The sequence below is a fragment of the Chelonoidis abingdonii genome, chromosome 11 (assembly GCF_003597395.2).
Source record: "Chelonoidis abingdonii isolate Lonesome George chromosome 11, CheloAbing_2.0, whole genome shotgun sequence".
Lineage (NCBI taxonomy): Eukaryota > Metazoa > Chordata > Testudines > Testudinidae > Chelonoidis > Chelonoidis abingdonii.
The window spans coordinates 26999215-27018983 of NC_133779.1; the positions used below are offsets into that span (position 1 = coordinate 26999215).

At 48.6% G+C, this 19769-nt stretch overlaps 1 protein-coding gene and 1 long non-coding RNA gene across 10 annotated transcripts in view; one reads left to right on the plus strand and one right to left on the minus strand.

The window, feature by feature from the left end:
• The window catches only part of RANBP3 (RAN binding protein 3), a 245503-nt gene extending 237869 nt beyond the window's left edge, over positions 1–7634 (minus strand). For 7 of the 9 annotated variants that reach the window (XM_032773846.2, XM_032773837.2, XM_075070375.1 and 4 more), the window contains exon 1: positions 7542–7633. In XM_032773846.2, the coding sequence (XP_032629737.1) occupies positions 7542–7563 (22 nt within the window). In that variant the 5' untranslated portion in view covers positions 7564–7633. Of the gene's footprint in view, positions 1–7541 lie in introns of all 9 variants that reach the window. The other 2 variants (XM_032773816.2, XM_075070374.1) reach the window with 2 other exon arrangements.
• Positions 1–19769, plus strand: part of LOC142047451 (uncharacterized) — a 390762-nt gene that overhangs the window by 177913 nt on the left and 193080 nt on the right. The window lies entirely within an intron of this gene.

Below are 19769 nucleotides of genomic sequence, written 5' to 3' on the forward strand. Positions count from 1 at the left end.
GACAAAGAGACTGCACTACAGTACTTGTATTAGGTGAATTGAAAAATACTATTTCTTTCGGTTTTTACAGTACAAATATTTGTAATCAAAAGTAAATATAAAGTGAGCACTTGTAATTGAAATCAATATATTTGAAAATGTAGAAAACATTCAAAATATTAAAAATTAGTGGTATTCTATTATTGTTTAACAGTGCAATTGTGCTATTAAACTAGATTTTTTAATCATACGATTAATCATGATTAATTTCTTTAATCGCCTGACAGCCCTAATTCAGTATCTGACTTCATATTTGATAACTACCTGGTGCAAAGCCAGCATGAGAAGAACAAAATGTTGGTGTTTATAGGGACTACAAATACTAGCAGTCTCGAGTGTCTCAATAAGAGAACAATTGAGCATTTGGAGGGTGGTTTGTTTCAACAGATACACATTTAGATTCCAAAAGATTTAGTTCCTCTTTCCACAAAAAATAATTTAAAAAAAAAGTCAGATTGCAACTTTAAATGTACTGTTTGACCTACCTTAAAGTCACAACAGAAATAAAATCACTATCACAAATTTGGCACAAAACCTATATCATGGTTTTGAAAGCTAGTGTTACTGATTTTTGTTGATTCTATTTTTAATTTATTCAGAAACCAAAAAACTTCTGTTCCTTGCCTACAATCATGATCCATAGTTTTTGACTGCCAAGTGCACTGACTGCCAAGTGCAGTGATTATACAGCTCTACCCCAATATAACACTGTCCTTGGGAGCCAAACAAACAATCTTACCACGTTATAGGTGAAACCACGTTATATCGAACTTGCTTTGATCCACGGGAGTGAGCAGCGCCCCTCCCCGCCCCCCCCCCCGGAGTGCTGCTTTACCACGTTATATCAGAGTTCGTGTTATATTGGGTCGCATTATATGGGGGTAGAGGTGTATGTGCATGACACTCAAGTTCTCCAATATCCATGCTCAGGTCAAATTCATGAATTTGAGAATCTGGAGAATGGAAATGGTGCAGACATCCAGCGCCAAAGATGTAAATACCCAGGCAACAATCCAGACTCAGCTAAGGTGCAACCACTTATTCTAAGAAGTCAGCTTCAACTATGGAGAAGAGCATGAAACTAATCAAAGAACTTCTAAGGTCTTGAGTGTAAGATATTCTGTCCTTTAGAGAGAGATTCCTGGAGCGTTTTCAGGAACAATGGTAATATACTAGTAGTAATTACTCTTTATAGCTTAAACATGTGAAGTACTAATAGATTTAAATAGGGGCTCTCTTTTTGGGTATTTTATTTATTTTCCCCCATGAATTGATCCGTATTGATAACAAAAACAGGTGAAAAATCAGTAGAAAAAACTATTAACTGTTCTAGGTAAATACTGGGGTTTATTTTGGTGGCTAGAAGGACGGGGTGGGGGGGAATATTCAGTAGATTAATGCTTTGATGACTAGAATTGAATTGTATGGTTTGCTGCAGAACTAAAACAGAACACAATGCCACCTCTGAGTTTAAGAAAATTATACATCTCTAATCCCCAAAAGAAACTTCTCATTTGATCAAACAGTTTACTACTGTAGACTTAGAACTATTAGCCTATAAATATTTACATTTAATAATCGGGCCATACCATTTACAGTGTATTCACTCAAATTCATCCTTTTCTCCTGTATGTTTTTTTTTTTTTTTAACTTTTGAATACTTCCTTGTGTTCTGAAACATATTCTGATACATTTTCATTTTCTTCCCAGTTTAGTGCATCAGATCTTTAAACCGTTATCTGCTAACAGCTTGAAATGTGTACATGGTAGGCATGAGATTCATCAGTACGTTCAGATGTGCACGCACTTCAGAGCTTTTGTGGTCTCTGTATGTTTATTATATGCATCTTCGAGACCAGTGATCACCAATCAGTCGATCTTGGAACCTCTGCCAGTCGATTTAGATCTCTGGGCCACTAAAAGTCCAGCGGTTGGCTGCTGGCACATCTCTGCGGTCCCTGGGGGAGGTGATGCCATGCACCGTCCCTGCCCCCAGCACCATCCCTGCAACTCCCACTGGCTGGAAACTTGCCAATGGGAGCTGCAGGGGTGGCGCTTGCAGGCAGAGGCCTGCTGCAGAGATGTGCCAGCAAGCCACTTCCGGGAACAGCCTGGGGCCAGGGCAGGCAAACAGCCTGCCCAAGCCCCACTGCGTCGCTGACCAGGAGTCGCCTGTGGTAAGCGCCTCCCAGCCAGACCCTGCACCCTAACCCTCTGCCCCAGGCTCAGCCAATGCACACCCCACAGTTGAGAATGTTACACTGATTTGTGACAATCCCTTGAGGATTTTGGATCTATAAACCACAAACGACACTAATAAAAAGTAAAACTCATGAAATGTCCAATGGATTCTATGAGATCAGGTGCAGTGTGACCATATGACCCCTGCACACTAACTCCCTCCCAGAGCTTGCACCCCTCACTCCTGCACTAGCCAGGTGAAGGTGGGGGAGAGCAAGTGATGGAGAGAAGGGGGAAAAGGAGTGAGCAGGACAGGGCCTCAGGGAAGGAGATCCTTGGTTGATCTGTAATTCAAAAAGCGATCTTGTGCGTAAGAAGGTTGGAGATCACTGTTCTAAACTAATACATAGTCTTACTTCAGAAAGCTTTGCATATACGCACAGACTAACGTATTGTCTTAAGACATATCTCATGCAATGTATTGTATTTTCCTAATAAAACAAGTTATTTTTATATTTATATATATATATATATATAGCGACTGGATAGCGTAGTGGTTAAGAGCGCCGCCCTTTGATACGGGAGACCGCCCTTTGATACGAGAGACCGGGGTTCAAATCCAAGAGAAGAAATAAAAAAATTACATCGAAGTATCTCACAGACTTTCCAGTAGTGAGTGCCCAGACAGGGAAACGAGTCCGTTGGGAAAAGACCCCTATACGCTTTCATTGCGCCTAACCATTTTTTCATATAATAAAGTTGTACATCGAACTAGGAGACGTCTATCTGGCTCGACGTCGCCCTGGATTAACAAGGTCCGCGCCAGATGTGAGGAACCCAGGACAATCTGAGCGATAAGGTGGGCTACGAAAAACCATCAGCAGGACGAAGACCAAGAGAGACCTGAATTGATGGAAGCTAACTCCCACACCAGTAACTAATGAGAGGGGATAAAGAGGAACTGCTACTGCACAGCTTGAGATAGAACCAACTCCTAAGCTGGTGAGTTGGCTCCAACACGTCCAGGAACAACATATCAGTAGGCTCTCTGTCCAGAAGAGTGCAGTGCTAGGAACAGCTAAGATACTGCGCAGAACCCTCAAACTCCCAGGCCTCTGGTAGAGGACCCGAGGTTGAGGAAGACACATACCACCCATAGGGGTGAGAGGGGAATTTTTTTTTTTATATATTAATTTTTTTTTTATATATATATATTTGAATGATACAAAAGTAGGGGGAAAAAATGAATACTTTTTGTAAAACAGGATTTTTTGGTAAAAATCGGTTTAAGCTGAAAACGAAGGGACATAGCTATAAGTACCATGGAAAGCTACACAACTTCCTGTCACAAGCATATTCATATAAATCAATTTTGAAAGTTTGTTAGAGGAGAATTCATCAAAACAAGTGTCAGGGAGCACTAACCCAGTCATCTCAGAAAAGAGACACTGTAGTACCTAGAAGCAGTAGCCGTGGAAGAAGACCCCATTGTGCTAGGCACTGTATAAATACAGAACACGAAGAAGTCCCTGCACCAAAGAGCTTACAACATACGTATAAAACAGAAAACTATGGACAGAGACAGTGGAGCACAAAGAAACCACAAGGAAAAATTGGTCAGTTGCCATAGCCTACTAGCAGCCTAAAAGTTGTCAAGTTTTTTGTAAACTGAAAGGAGAGTTTTGAGTGAGGTTAATGAGAGAGCTTTGAGGATTTTTACAGGGAGTTCCTCCAAGCATGAGAGAAAATATGGAAGGTGGCACAAAGGTGTTTGTTTGAACATTTAATGAGTGGGTGATGGAGGCTGGCATAATGCCTAATCATGCCTAGGCCATAAAAGGCCTTTAAAGTAAAGGTAAGTTCTGTTCAATGCAACAGAGAAGAGAGCCAATGGAGGGATACAAGGAGAGCACGAAAGGATAAGAAAATGACTTTTGCAGCAGCATTCTGAATGGATGTGAGCAGTACAAGGTTGGACATTACAGTAATCAAGATGAGACCTGTAGCTGTGCAGATGGATAAGAAAGGCCTTATCTTAGAGCTATTATGCAGAAAGAACCTACAAAATGTAGATATAGCCTGGATGTGAGGACCTAGACAGACGTCCAAGTTAAAGAGGACACCAAGCTCATGGGCCTGAGTGACAGTAGGATGGCGGTGGTGTTGTCCAATGATCAAGAAAAGTAGCGGGGGAGGAGACTAAGAGCTCTGTTAAAGTCAGGTTAAGCTTGAGTTGATAGCTAGACATCCACAAAAAGATGTTAGAGAGACAGATCTTGGAACAGAGAGAGATCTGGAGTAGAGAGGTAGATCTGCAAGTCATCATCAAAGAGACAGCAGTTGAAGTTGTGTTTGAGGATGAGATGACTCAGAGATAAGTGTAGAGGTAGAAGAGAAGGGACCAAGGACAGAGCCCTATAAACTGCCCACTGAAAGACAGTGGGCAGATGAGGATTCTCCAAAGTTCATGCTGAAGAAGCTTTTAGAGAAGTAGGAGAAGAAACACGAGAGGCCCAAGATTATAAAAGTTAAAGGATGTCAAGATTTCAGGAAGAACATGGTCTGTATTGAAAGCAGCCAACAGACTGAGAAAGAGGATTTTGAGCTTCGACTAGGAAGAGGTGAAAGACTTTGGCGAGACTGGTTCCAATGCAGTGCAGAAGCCAGATTGGGGAGGACCTAGGATTCACAGAGTCTAAGGCCAGAACTGACACTATGATCATCTGGTTTGACCTCTGCACTGGATGGATCTAGAGGTCAGGAACTCCAAACAGTTCTCAATGATCTTCGAAGAAGGAGGTATAGTAGTTGGAGAAGCAAATGGATTTTGGGGGTGGGGGTTGGAGACAAATAGATGTTTAAAAAACAGCCTAGAACATGCTTGTATTGTGAGGGAAAGAAAACAGAGTAAAAGCTGAAGGAGAAGAGTATGGGAGGAAACAAAGTGGGCATGAGTGAGCTGGGATGGGGCATGGTCACTGGGGCAACTGGAGGGGTTAGAAAAGGACAAGAAACTTCTCTGTCTGTGACAGCAGAACAGGGGCAAGTCACATCACATTTTGTCAGTTTTCTCTCAGAAGACATCAGCAAAATCCTGTGTACAGATAGAAGCAGAGGTAAAAGCAAGGAAGGATTTGAGGAGTGAGTCAAGGCTACAAAAAGGCAACTTGGAATGAGGACATAGAAATTGGGTTCAAATGTAAATCATAATCCTAAATGGAAAAGATTTAGATGAGGGTCCTATATGGCGCAGGATATGTCACATATCAAGGTTATTTAACAAACCACATTAAGTATCTTACACTATTTATTTACAGTAATGTTACCTTGAAGATAGCTAATTATATTGGTCTCTCATTTTACTAACACTAACATCAAACCCATTGAAACCTATATTTTTAATTTGTATAGTATTCAGTTACCTAAAATGCTCAAAAAAGTAGTGACTTCAACACACACACACACACACACACAGTTAACCCCTATCCCTAGAAGCCTGGACTTTTTTTACATTACTCTGAAGGGCACATTGCAAGACATTAGCACAAATTTCTCTATTATCTGTATGTTTTTGCTTGGTTTCCAACTTTGATTTTAGTGCTTATCCTAGGGCACACTGACACAATGCTTCACAGTTTGTGTTATGTTAAAGTTTTCTATATATCTTCCATTTTGGAGATATACATTAAGGCTACGTCCACACTGCGCACGTTACAACGGCGTGGCTCTGCCACTGCAGCCATGTCACTGTAACGTGTGCCGTGTGGCTGCTCTTTGTCAAAGTAAAACCACCTCCAACAAGGAGTAGTATCTTTGTCACTAGGAGCATGCTTCCACAGATGAAACACTGTCCACACCAGCACTTTTCACTGCTAAAACGTCTCTCGTTCAGGTGGATGTTTTTTCACACCCCGAGCGACAAAAGTTTTAGCAAGAAAAGTACCAGTGTAAACAAAGCCTAAGACCTATAGATGGCATGCCCCCATCCTTCCCTAAAACTCCTTTAGGAGGAAGGGATAAAACCAATTCCCTTGCCCTCACAAATTTATGGCTATTCAAAAGATGCCTAAGTTTCCCCTGACCCTACAAAACGTATTTCTTAAGTGCTACACTAACTGTGGACACAGCACTGAAAACAACAGCTGAAATGGGGATTTTACAGCCTTACTATATAGACAGGCCACGTAAGGGCCATAGGAACATGGTACCTGAACATTGCCTAGAAAGGGGTGAAATATTAGGAGGCACCTAACTCCAAATAGATGAGAAGAGGACTGAGCTTCCTTCTTTTCACATTTTTGGGTTCAACTGATAATTAACAAGTGCCAGCTCTCACAGGTCTCTTTTACATTGCTATGTAATTTTTCACCATGAACTAAACCAGGTGGCTAATGGAAACATACATGTATGTTTTGTTCGCTTTCTGAATGTACACATGGTGTATACCTACCAAGCAAGCTAAACTCTTTTATAAAGGGATGTAGTTATCATTCCACATTGGGGGGGAGCATAAAGAAGTTTTCTACTTCTTACTATGAAAACAACCATGCAAAATTATTGCCAATGTTATTTTTAATCATTCCACATTGGGGGGGGGGGGGGTGTAGCAGCAAATTAAATTAATTAAATTAAAACAAGACTAGCTTTGCTCCTGGGGCAGTAATAAATAACACTCGCCTCATGGAGACTTCCATAATAGTAGGCTGGCAGACAAGGACTCAGGAGACAGCACCTGGCCCACACACCCTACACCAGGGGTTCTCAAACTGGGGGTTGGAAATCCCTTGGGAGGGTCACAAGGTTATTACATGGGGGGGTCACAAGCTGTCAGCTCCATCATTTATAATGGCATCACAAATCAAAACACTTTTTAATATATTTAAAGGCAGTCACAATCAGACGCTTGACATGTGAAAGGCGTCACCAGCACAAAAGTTTGAGAACCGCTACCCTCCATCAATAGGTCTGTGCCCACGCCGACTCCCAACCCCCGAGCTCCGTAACTCCCATGCTCTCGACTCCTCAAGAGCCGATCCCCGACATGCCCGGGTCCAGGTGCCCGCGCCTGGGCGGGTGTCGGCTGGCTCCCCCGTGAACGGGAGAGCAGGGAAATAGCCGGCCCCACTTAGGCCCAGACGCTCCCTTTGTCCAGAGGCTCCGTCCCAGGTAGCCGGGACTCGGGGAGGCAGCAGGGAGGAGAAACTGTTCGACAGGACCCATAAAGCTCCCCTCAAGACTATGCCACGCCGGCTGCAGCCCACGACCCACCCGGCCCACACCCTCCCCCCGCACAACTGCCACCCCAACCACATCCCCCCTACCTTCGTTCGCTAAATCCGCCATTTTGCTTCCTCAATCACTCCCAGAATGCAGCGCGCGGCTGCCCGGACTCCGACTTACAACAGACACACCGGTGGAGCGCATGCGCGGCCTGTCCCGCGCCCCAGTCAAGGCAGGAGACGCTGCGCATGCTCCGGTGGATATGGCGCTTCACAGTCGTAGTGCGCATGCACTTGAAACAACGGTTCTCTTCACTCCTCCGCGCGCGGTTAGAAAAGTAGTGCGCGTGCGCCCAGCTATAGGTGTATCAGCGACGCTGAGGGAGGTGCGGGGTCCAGGCTAACGTGGAGCATGGCCACGAATATACGCTCCACATTTCATAAACCCAGACTACATACTATCCCTGCCCACCTCGTGGGGGCTGGGGCTGGGGCTGGGCGCAGAGGCTCAGGCATGTGGCTGCTCCGCTCTAGCCATGGTAACACCCAGCCACACCAGTACCACGGTGCAGGCAAGGCCCTAAAGCCCCTGATCCTCTCAGTCCTCACCGCCACCTTCCCCTCAGCCACCTCCCCGCCTGTCTCAGTCCCTCACCGCCACGTCCACCACCTCACCTCCCTCAGCTCCTCGCTGCCACCTTCCACCGCAGCCGTGTGCCCAGGCTGAGGGACTGAGGTGCTCCAAGCGCATGCCTGGGGCAGCAAGCTGCGGGGGGGCATCCTGCTGGTCCCTGCGAGGGCGGCAGTCAGGCAGCCTTCGACAGCGTGCGTGTGCGAGGTCCCCCAGCCCCGTGGATTCGTCAGCAGTTCGGCAGTGGGTACGCTGAAGCTGTGAGAGCGGCAGACCTCCCACAGACATGCCACCAAATCCGCGAGACTGGCAGACCTCCCGCAGGTGTGCTGCCAAAGGCAGCCTGCCGGCCGTGCTTGGGGCGGCAAAAAAGCTAGAGCCGCCCCTGCACATGTCCCACAGCCACCTCGCTGCCTGCCTCAGTCCCTCACCACCACGTCCAACAGCTCGCCTCCCTCAGCTCCCCACCACCACCTTCCTCCACAGCCATGAGCCTCACAGCCAACTCCCTGCCCGCCTCGGTCCCTCACCCCTAAATCCACCTCCTCACCTCCATCAACTCCTCACCACCATCTTCCTCTACAGCCTCCCTCAGCTCCCTGCCACCACGTACCCCACAGCCACCTCCCCACCCACCTCAGTCCCTCACCGCTATGTTCCCCACATCCACTGCCCCACCCTCCTCAGCCCCCATTGCCCACCACCACTTTCCTCCAGAGCTACATGCCCCACATCCACCTCCCTACCTCCCTCAGCTCCCCACTGCCACCTTCCTCCACAGCCACATGGCCCACATCTACTACCCCTGTCCCCTTTTGCTCCCTCCCTGACATGTTCTTCCACAGCCACTGCCCCGTCCCCCTCATCTCCCTGCAGCCGCATGCTCCACATTACTTCTTGTTCTGTCATCTGGTACCACTGAGAACAGCCTAGATCCATCCATCCATTTGGAACCCCCTTTCAGATAGTTGAAAGCAGGGACGGCTCTAGGTATTTTACTGCCCCAAGCACAACAGGCAGGCTGCCTTTGGCGGCTTGCCTGCAGGAGGTCCCCTATCCTGCGGATTCAGCGGCTCGCCTGTGGGAGGTCCACCGAAACCACGGGACCAGCGGACCCTCCGCAGGCATGCCACCGAAGGCAACCTGCCTGCTGCCCTCTTGGCAACCAGCAGAGCGCTCCCGTGGCTTGCTGCCCCAGGCACGTGCTTGGCGTGCTGGTACCTGGAGCCGCCCCTGGTTGAAAGCAGCTATCAACCCCCCCCTCATTCTTCTCTTCTGCAGACTAAACAATCCCAGTTCCCTCAGCCTCTCCTCAGAAGCCATGTGCTCCAGACCCCTAATCATTTTTGTTGCCCTCTGCTGGACTCTTTCCAATTTTTCCACATCCTTCTTGTAGTGTGGACACAGTACTCCAGATGAGGCCTCACCAATGTCGAATAGAGGAGAATGATCACATCCCTCAATCTGCTGGCACTGCCCCTACTTATACAGCCCAAAATGCCGTTAGCTTTCTTGGCAACAAGGGCACACTGTCGACTCATATCCAGCTTCTCATCCCCTGTAACCCCAGGTCCTTTTCTGTAGAACTGCTGCCTAGCCACTCTGTCCTTAGTCTGTAGCAGTGCATGGGATTCTTCCATCCTGAGTGCAGGACTCTGCACTTGTCCTTGTTGAATCTCATCAGGTTTCTTTTGGCCCAGCCCTCTAATTTGTCTAGGTCCCTCTGTATCCTATCCCTACCCTCCAGCGTAGTTAACACTTCTCTTAGTTTAGTGTCATCTGCAAATTTGCTGAGAGTGCAGTCTGTGCCATCCTACAGATCATTCATGAAGATATTGAATAAAACCAGCCCCAGGACCATCCATCATCCATGCCCCACACTTAGCCCATCATCATCGTGTTCCCTCCCATCCACTGCCTGCACCTAGTCCTATGTTCCACCTGTTTCCACCATGTTCTCTCACATCCATCACCCACATCCTGCCCCACACTCAACCATTATCAAAGAATCATAGAAATGTAGGACTGGAAGGTCATGGTAGTGCAATTCCCTGCACAGAGGCAGGACTAAATCCTACCTATACCATTCCTAACAGGTTTTTGTCTAATCTGTTTTTAAAAACCTTCTATGACTGAGATTCCACAACCTTCCTAGGTCACTTGTTCTAGTGCTTCCTTGCAGTTATGAAGAAGTTTTTCCTCATGCCTAATCTAAATTCCTTTGCTGCAATTTAATCTCATTACTTTTTGTCCTGTCCTCAGTGGTTAAGAAGAACAATTTATTACCCTCCTCTCTGCGTACTTTGACTAAAAAAACCCAAGTTTTTTCAATCTTTCCTTGTAGGTCATGTTTTCCAGACCTTTAATAATTTTTGTTGCTCTCCTCTGGACTTTGTGGTGCCTAGAACTGAATGCAGTAGTCCAGCTGAGGCCTTTTCTGTGCTGAGTAGAAAGGAAGAATTACTTCTCATGTCTTGCTTACAACACTCTCGCCAATACATCCCAGAATGATGTTCACTTTTTTTGCAACAGTATTACATTGTTGATCCAAATTTAGTTAGTGATCAGCTATAACCCCCAGACCCTTTTCTGCAGTGCTCCTTCCTAGGCAGTCCTTTCCCATTTTGTAGTTGTGCAATTGATTATGCCTGCTAAGTGGAGTACTTTGCATTTGTCCTTTTTGAATTTCATCCTATTTAATTCAGGCCATTTCTCCAGTTTGTCAAACTCATTTTGAAATTTAATCCTGGCCTCCAAAGCACTTGCAACCCCTCCCAGCTTGGTATCCTCTGCAAATGTTATAAGGATACTCTATATACCATTATCCAAATCATTTATGAAGTGTGACAGACTCAGGCCAGAAGAATATAAGAAGGTAGTCCTTTTGAGTACTGAGACGTGGGCGAGCGCCAGCCCACTGCTGAAAGCCCCTCCTCCAGCCTAGGGAGGGGCCACGAAACCCGGAACCCAACTGAGTTCGGGGGACAACAAAGGCGACAACAAGAACAGGCATGGGAGTCAAAGGGCCAAAATTAAGGAACCATAAGGGGGCACCGAGCAGAGAACCCTGGACAGCACCCACTGCTCCTTGAAGACATCGAGAGAGATGGCAGATGCTGCCCAGAGAAACTCTGCCCGGATACGTGAATGGATGAAAGAAAGAAAAACGGCCCCACAGTCACAGGCCCCCCCACCAACCTCCCCTCCCTGGTGTTACGAATGGCCACCTTGGCCATAGCTAGGAGGAGGTTAACGAGGTGGTCCCACAACTTCGTGGGGCCTCGGATTGGGTGTGCATAAAGAAATAAATGTGGGGAAAAGTGCAGCCAGAACCTCAGTAAGAGGTTCTGGAGGAGCCGGAAAAGGGGTTGCAGTCTGGCACACTGAAGGTATGTATGTCCCAGGGTCTCCCTCATGCCACATAAGGGACAGGCATCAGGAACAGTGGTAAACCATGCCAAGTACATGCCCGTGCTCACAGCTCCATGCAGGAGCCACCAGCTGATATCCCCAGCAGGCTGCGGAATAAGGTGGAATAGAAACTGGCCCACCGGGGTTCCCCACCCACCGCTGCTGGTAGAAGGTCCCACCACTTGGTGCCTGGGCGGGACATGAGAGTGGGATAATTAAGCTTGTGCAGCACAAGCGCGTGTAGATGGTCCCTTGGCACAATTTGGAAACAAACTCGCTGCATGACATGCAGCTGGCTAAAGATATGCGGGGCGGGGGGGGGGTGGCCAGGAAGGTTCACAGGGCAGGGGGCCAATGGAAAGGTCCGGAGGGCCTGGAGTGAGGGGCGGACAGGGCTCACATGAATGGATGAAGAACTAAGCCGTGTGAGGCAAGGCTGCCTCCACCTCCTGGAGTACACGCTGGGGGGTCGTAAGGGTGGAGAGCCCCATGCGCCGACCGAGCACCTGGGGATCTACCCAACTCCCCAAGTCATAATCCAGGAGGTCTCCGATCTTGGTGACTTCCGCCAGGACCAACCTCCGGCACACCGAGGAGAACTCCGCCACCTGGACACGAAGATGGAGATTGTGTAACAGGGGCTCCAAGAGGAGATCTACTCCCCCGGTGGCCACAAAGGACCTGGTTGCTGAAACCAGCCTCCAGGTCCGGAGGAGATCCTGGTAGAAGACCGGCAGCTCAGAGAGGTCTCGCGGAAGACCTCTTGGATGGAGAAAGAAGAGCTGCCAGTCGTATCGGAGCCCTCGCAGACAGCGGAGGAAGGCACAGATCCCTTTAATTACCATCTCGGGTCAATAGGCACCGTGTTTTGTGTCTCTGTCTCTCGGGGCCCTAATTTTGCCCCATTCCCTTGCCCTGACCCCGCTCCCATCCTAGAATGTCTTTGTTCCTCTCCCTGTCCCTTGTTCCAGCCCTTGTTCCGTCCTAACCTCTCTTCCCTCCCTGCCTTTTGTTGCTGCCACCCCGTCATAGTATTCTTTTCCCAAATCTGAACCTTAGAGTCCAGAAAATGAGTTACTAAGCATGAATTCCTCTAAGGCTTAATTACCAGCTTAGATCTGATTACGCTGCCCACCAGTTCAGGACTCTGAGTTGCCTGTAAACTCTGTCTCCCCAAAATCTTCCCTGGGACCCCAAGACCCAGACCCCCTGGATCTTAACACAAGGAAGAAACTCTTCCCTCACTAGTGCCATTCCAGGCTTTCCCCCCGGGTTACCCTGGAAGTCTGTATCCAAACTCCTTGAATTCTCAAACCAGAGTGCTTTTCTACCCTCACCCAGAGGCAATACAGTTTCAAGCTCCTGAATCTAGACAAAGTTTCCCTCTCCCCTTTCTCCTTCCTCCCACAAATTCCCTGTTAGTACAGACTCAAATCCCCTTGAGCCTCAACTAAGGAAAAAAATAAACAGGTCTTAACAATCAAACTTTTAATAAAAAGAAAGAAAAAAAAGTACAAGTTATCTCTGTAATCTAGATTGATAAATATTACGGGTTCTTTTAGCTTATAGACAATAGAAAAAAGCTTTCTCCAAGCAGAAATACATTTAAGATACTTTCAGCAAATACACATAAAACTCTGTCAGCCAGATACACAGTTGCAAATACAGAAAAACAATTAAAAGACGTTAAACTGTCTTTCTACCTTTGTTACTTTACAAAATTGGACAGAAGATTAGAGAGCTTGTAGGTATGTGTTGGGTCACTCTCAGGAGCCTAGAGAGAACAAGGCAACATCTAAAACACAAACAAAAACTTCCCTCCCTTGGAGATGAATGTATATTGTTTCCTGATTGGTCCTCTGCGGTCAGGTGTTGTTTGTTAACCTTCCAGGTGAAAGACATTAACCCTTGCTATCTGTTTATGACACCCCTTAAGGTGCCTCCTTTCCTTTTATACAGGCACCCGGGAGGCAGTTTTTGTTTTCCTCTTCCGGACCATCTGGGTTGCAGTTCTCCTCCGCCATTGTCCTTAGGGCCGGGGGAGTGTTGCATCAAGTGGTGCGGTGCCGGACGGACGGGCGCACGGCAGCGGCTTTAGATCCCTGCATGCCCGTCTCTATAGGCCACAGACTGGCAGGGGAGTCAATTGGGGAGACACCCCGGAGTCCACTGAGGGGGGGGGGGGGGGGGGGGAGGGGGGAGGGGGGGGGGGGGGGTCCCCGGTTCCCGTCACGCAGAGGAGTGAGATGCGCTCTTCTTGGAGGACACTCGTGGCTCCACGGAACAGAGTGCTATCTCGCCTTTCAGTGCTGGGGCGATTTCCCATCTTTGTTCTCCAGACCGTGAGGGCCATATGGAGGGCAAAGGGACTGGGAAGCGGGATGCTGTGGCTTTACCAGCAGACCCTCGGCTTCCCATGACGCCCTGCTGGCTTTCGGGTTTGCGTCATGGTTTCTTGGCAGGTCCAATGGCGCCGCGAGCGCCCCAGACGGCGAGGATACATCCCCAGCCCTCTTTAATGCTGGCCGTCCAATCTTTGCTCATTTTGAACAACCCACCGCTGTAGGTCGGGTCTCCGCAGGTGCCAGGTGCTCTCCTTCCTTCGGGAGGGGGGTTACTCGGTTATTTTCCTGCAGGAGACTCACATGGACCTAGCCGCCGAAGCGAGCTGGCGGCTGGAGTGAGGGGACAAGGTCTACTTTAGCCATCTTTCAGCCTGTCAGGGCTGGATGGTGACCCTGTTCTCCCCGCACCTACAGCCCGATGTGCTGCAGTTTACTGAGGTCGTGCCAGGTTGCCTGCTGTACCTCCGGGTTTGGATAGAGGGGCTAACATTGAATCTTGTCAATGTCTATGCCCCAGCATCCGGCCTGGTGAGAGCATGCTTTTTTCGGCAGGCATCCGCCTTCCTTGTTACTTTGGATCCTTGTGAGTGCCTGGTCCTGGGTGGAGACTTCAACTGCACCCTCGAGGAGCAGGACCGTATGAGGATCGAGCCAAGCTTGTGCAGGGAAGGGCACTAGTGCTCAATCAACTAGTCCTGTCCACGCTCTGGTACTGGCTCAACACCCTGGTCCCGGCCCCAGATTTCCTGGCCAACCTCCGGAAGTGGGTTCTGGAGTTCTTTTGGCCAGGAGTGCACTGGGTCTCTGCAGGGTCCTCCACATGCCCCTGGAAGAAGGACGGCAGGACTTTCACGTCCATGTCTTCTGCCTCCAGGTCCTGCAGAGCCTCCTGTATGGTGCAGGTAGTCCGAGGTGGAGCGTACTGGTGCACACCTTCCTGCGCCGCTTCCGAGGGCTCCAATACAACCAACAGCTCCTTTATCTCCATCCAAGAGGTCTTCCACAAGACCTCTCTGGGCTGCTGATCTTCTACCAAGACCTCCTCCGGACCTGGAAGCTGTTTTCAACAACCAGGTCCATGGCAGCTGCCGTGGGGGCTGATCTCCTCTCGGAGCCCCTGCTACACAACTCCCAGCTCTGTGTGCAGGTGGCGGAGACCCCTGTGGTGTTGCCAGAGGTTGGTCCTGGCAGAAGTCACCAGAGTCAGAGACCTCCCAGACTACAACCAGGGAGATTGGCTGGAATCCCTGACCTCATACTCCCCAGCATGTACTTCAGGAGGTGAAGGCCGCTTTGCTGCCCGCTGCTTGGGACTACCTTGACCGAGTCCTGTGAGAGGGCACACCCTGCCCACCCGCCACCCCTGGCCCTCCGGACATTTTCATTGAACCCCTGCCCTGTGGACCCAACCGGTCCCCCCCAGCCCTTTCACTGTGAGCCAGCTGCATGATTTGCAGTCAGTTTAGTTCCAGGCTGCGCCAAGGAAACATCTGTACATGCTCATGCTGCACACCCTTCACTTCCTCACCCTCGTGTCCCGCCCCGACACAAAGTGGCGAGACCTTCTGCCACCTCTCGAGGGTGAGTAGCCCTGGTGGGCCAGCCTATACTCCACCCTGGTTCCAAGGCCCGCTGGGGATATCAGCTGGCAGCTCCTTCACAGGGCCGTGAGCATGGGCATGTAATTGGCTCAGTTTACACCTGTCCTGGACACCTGCCCCTTCTGCGGCGTGAGGGAGACCATGGCACACATTTATCTAGAGTGTGCCAGGCTGCAGCCCCTATTCCGGCTCCTCTTGGATATATTATTATGTTTTTGGTTGCACTTTTCCCCTCACCTGTTCATCTATGCTCTCATAGACTCATAGATTCATAGACTCGTAGGTCAGAAGGGACCAATATGATCATCTAGTCTGACCTCCTGCACAAAGCAGGCCACAGAACCCTACCCATACACTTTTATAACAACCCCTAACCCATGACTGAGTTATTGAAGTCCTCAAAATTGTGGTTTGAAGACCTCAAGCTGCAGAGAATCCACCAGCAAGTGACCCATGCCCCACGCTGCAGAGGAAGGCGAAAAACCTCCAGGGCCCCCAATCTGCCGCCTGGAGGAAAATTCCTCCCGACCGCTACAAATATGGCGATCAGCTAAACTCTGAGCATGTGGGCAAGACTCACCAGCCAGCACCCAGGAAAGAATTCTCTGCAGTAACTCAGATCCATCCCATCCAACATCCCCTCACAAACCATTGAGCAGACTTATCTGCTGATAATCCAAGATCAATTGCCCCAAATTAAAACTATCCCATCATCATCCCCTCCATATATACTTATCAAGCTTAGTCTTAAAGCCAGATAAGTCTTTTGCCCCACTACTTCCCTCGGAAGGCTGTTCCAGAACTTCACTCCCCTAATGGTTAGAAACCTTCGTCTAATTTCAAGTCTAAACTTCCTAATATCCAGTTTGTACCCATTTGTCCTTGTGCCTACATTAGTACTAAGCTTAATATAATCCTACTCCCCTCCCTCTACGTTATCCCCCTGATATATTTATACAGAGCCAAGCATATCCCCCCGCAGCCTTTTCTTTTGTTTCCAGTGCTAAAACAAGCCAATCTCTCTTGACGTCTCCTCATTCATAAGGCAGGTTTCCAATTCCTCGGATCATCCTAGTAGCCCGTCTCTGAAACCTGTTCCAGTTTGAATTCCCCATTCCGTGGCCCCACAAAGTCGTGGACCTCCTTGTCAACTCCTCCTAGATTCAGCGGCAAGGCCTGCGGGAAGTCCGCCGAAGCTGCGGGACCAGCGGACCCCTGCAGGTATGCGCCGAAGGCAACCTGCCTGCTGCCCTTGTAGCGACCTGCAGAGCGCCCACCCCAGTGGCTTCTGCCCCAGGTTGTGCGATGTCTTGGGTGCTGTGCCTGGGCCAACCTAGCCCAGAGGAACTCTGCTACGATGCGTGAATGGACGGAGGATGCGGAAATAGGCCCCACAGTCACAGGAATCCCGTCGCCAACCTCCTCTCTCTCAGTTTTGTAGTGGCCATTTTGGGCCAAGCTAGGAGGAGTTGACAAGGAGGTCCCACGACTTTGTGGGGCCACGGATGGGGATCAAACTGGGACAGGTCAGAGACCGGGCTCACTAGATGATCCGAGGAATGGAAACCTGCCTTATGAAGAGACGTCAAGAGAGATTGGCTTTTGTTTAGCCTGGCAAAAGAAGGCTTGCGGGGGGATATGCTTGGCTCTGTATAAATATATCAGGGGATAACTTAGAGGGAGGGGAGAAGGAATTATATTAAGCTTAGTAACTAATGTATGGCACAAGACAAATGGGTACAAACTGGATATTAGGAAGTTTTAGAACTTGAAATTAAGACGAAGGTTTCTGACCATTAGGGGAGTGAAGTCTGGAACAGCCTTCCGAGGGAAGTAGTGGGGGAAAAGACTTATCTGGCTTTAACTAAAGCTTGATCAATAATATGGAAGGGGAGATAGATGGGATAGTTTAATTTGGGCAATTGATCTTGGATAATTAGCAGATAAGTCTGCTCAATGGTTTGTGAGGGGAATGTTGGATGGGATGGATCTGAGTTACTGCAGAGAAAATTCTTTACCTGGGTGCTGGCTGGTGAGTTCCTGCCCACATGCTCAGAGTTTAGCTGATCGCCATAATTGGCGGTCGGGAAGGAATTTTCCTCCAGGGCAATTGCAGCTGGATCCCCCTCGTCCACATGTTTCTTGACCCCTTCAAAGAACTCCAATAGATTAGGAAGACACGATTGCCCTTTACAGAAACCATGTTGACTTTTGCCCAACAATTTATGTTCTTCTATGTGTCTGACAATTTTATTCTTTACTATTGTTTCAATTAATTAGCCTACTGACATTAGACTTACCGGTCTGCAATTGCCGGGATCACCTCTAGAGCCTTTTTTAAATATTGGTGTTACATTAGCTGTCTTCCAGTCATTGGGTACAGAAGCTGATTTAAAGGACAGGTAAAGCCCAGCCCATCCTTTCTATTTCTGATGCCTTTTGTATGTATCTTGGGTCTGTTTTAGGTCTTCCAATGAATAGTGGTCACCACTTAGATGACAGTTTCCTGGTTGGTGCTTGGTTTCCAGAAGAGTAGAGGGCTAGTGGCATATAGCAGCTTATGGGCACAAGAGCAGCTGGTACCATCAACTACTGTTGCAGCTGCTTTTTGAAAATACTGGCGGCTGAACATTCAGCCGGAGGCAGGGCACCAAGGCAACAAATGTACTCAGGTCTGGGGTGAGAATTCAGACCTTCAGCAGTGTCCATGCACCACAGCAATCCCCCTGCCAAACGTCAATTCTGTGCTCTAAAGCATGAAGTCTCTGGAACAGTAGTTTTCAACCGTGGTCTGCAGACTCCCAGAGGCTGCAGACTATGCCTCAGATTTCCAAAGGGGTCCGCACCTCCATTCAAAATTTTTTAGGGGCCCACAAATGAGAAAAGGTTGAAAACCACTGCTCTAGAGCAATGGTCCCCAACCTTTTTGTGGCCAGTAGCACATTCATGTTTTCAGAAGAGTATGGCTGGCATCAACAACTTTTCAAGACTTATTTTGTATTTGTACATTAAATAATACGAAAAACATCATATTTAATATTACATAATATATGAATCCATAAGATAAAAAGGGTAATTTTACATGTAAAAGGTATTAATTAAATTATTCGGCAATTACTCTTTCATGTGAATTTGCTCTTTTTTATCTACCTGTAAGAAAAATTAAGGAGTTTTTACAAAATAAATATCATAAACAGTTTTCATCTTCTTTATTTTTAAAAAGTCACATATATTTGGACCAGCAGTTCAACGTTTATTATTCTTACTTTAACATAGAATGAAGCCTGCAGCCCCAGAGTTCTCTGTCCCCGGCAGGGGCAGGGCCACGGCTTCTCTCCGGCTTTGAAGCCATAGCCCGGTGCCTGCCGGGGACAGAGAACACCGGTGCCTGCAGCCTACACCCCTGGAGAGAAGTCGCGACCTAAGCCTGCCATTGACAGAGAACTCCGGGGCTGCAGGCTGCGGGCGCCGGTGTTCTCTGTCCCTGGCAGGTGCAAGGCCGCAGCTTAAGCCGGAGAGAAGCCACGACTTAAGTTGAAGAGAAGCCAGCCCGGCACCTGCCAGAGACAGAGAATGCCAGCGCCCTGTGCCTGCAGCCCTGAAGTTCTCTGTTCCCAGCAGGCGAGGGTCCCCAGCTTCTCTCCCATGCTGGGCACTAGACGGGCCCTGTGCCTGCCGGGGACAGAGAACACTGGCGCCCGCAGCCCAGAGTTCTCTGTCTCAGGCAGGCACAGGGCCGTGTTTTTTCTCTGGCTTAAGCCCCACATCTGCTGAGGACCGAGAACACTGCTGCCCGCAGCCTTCAGCCCCAGAGAAGCCAGAGAGAAGTCGAAGCCCCGCATCTGCCAGGGACAGAGAACACCGGCACCTGCAGCCCTGGATTTCTCTGTCCCGGGCAGTCGCGGGTCCCCAGCTTCTCTCCCCTTCTGGGCACTAGGCTGATGCACATAAATGCCCTGGTGGGCACCATGGCGCCTGCGGGCACCGCATTGGGGACCACTGCTCTAGAGCATCCCAGGGAAACAGCTGTACGATGTTTTAAAACATAGGCAGAACTATATTTTTCAGTAAGCTGAGCCATTTTTGTTGGAAATGTCCAGAACAATTCAGCAAGGGGCAGGTACAGAACAGTTCAGCAAGGGGCACATATCAAGCATGCACAATTTTAACCAGAATAGTTGAAGTTTGACAAGTTTATAAGCAGCTTAAAACAGGATTTCATAACAGCAAGTGTTACGTGCCTAAGTGCTCTGCAGGGACGAGGCACACACACACGCACACAGTGAGTGATATGGCTTTTAATGAAGGTAAAGAAAACACACCCGCAACGGGGACTCTGCAC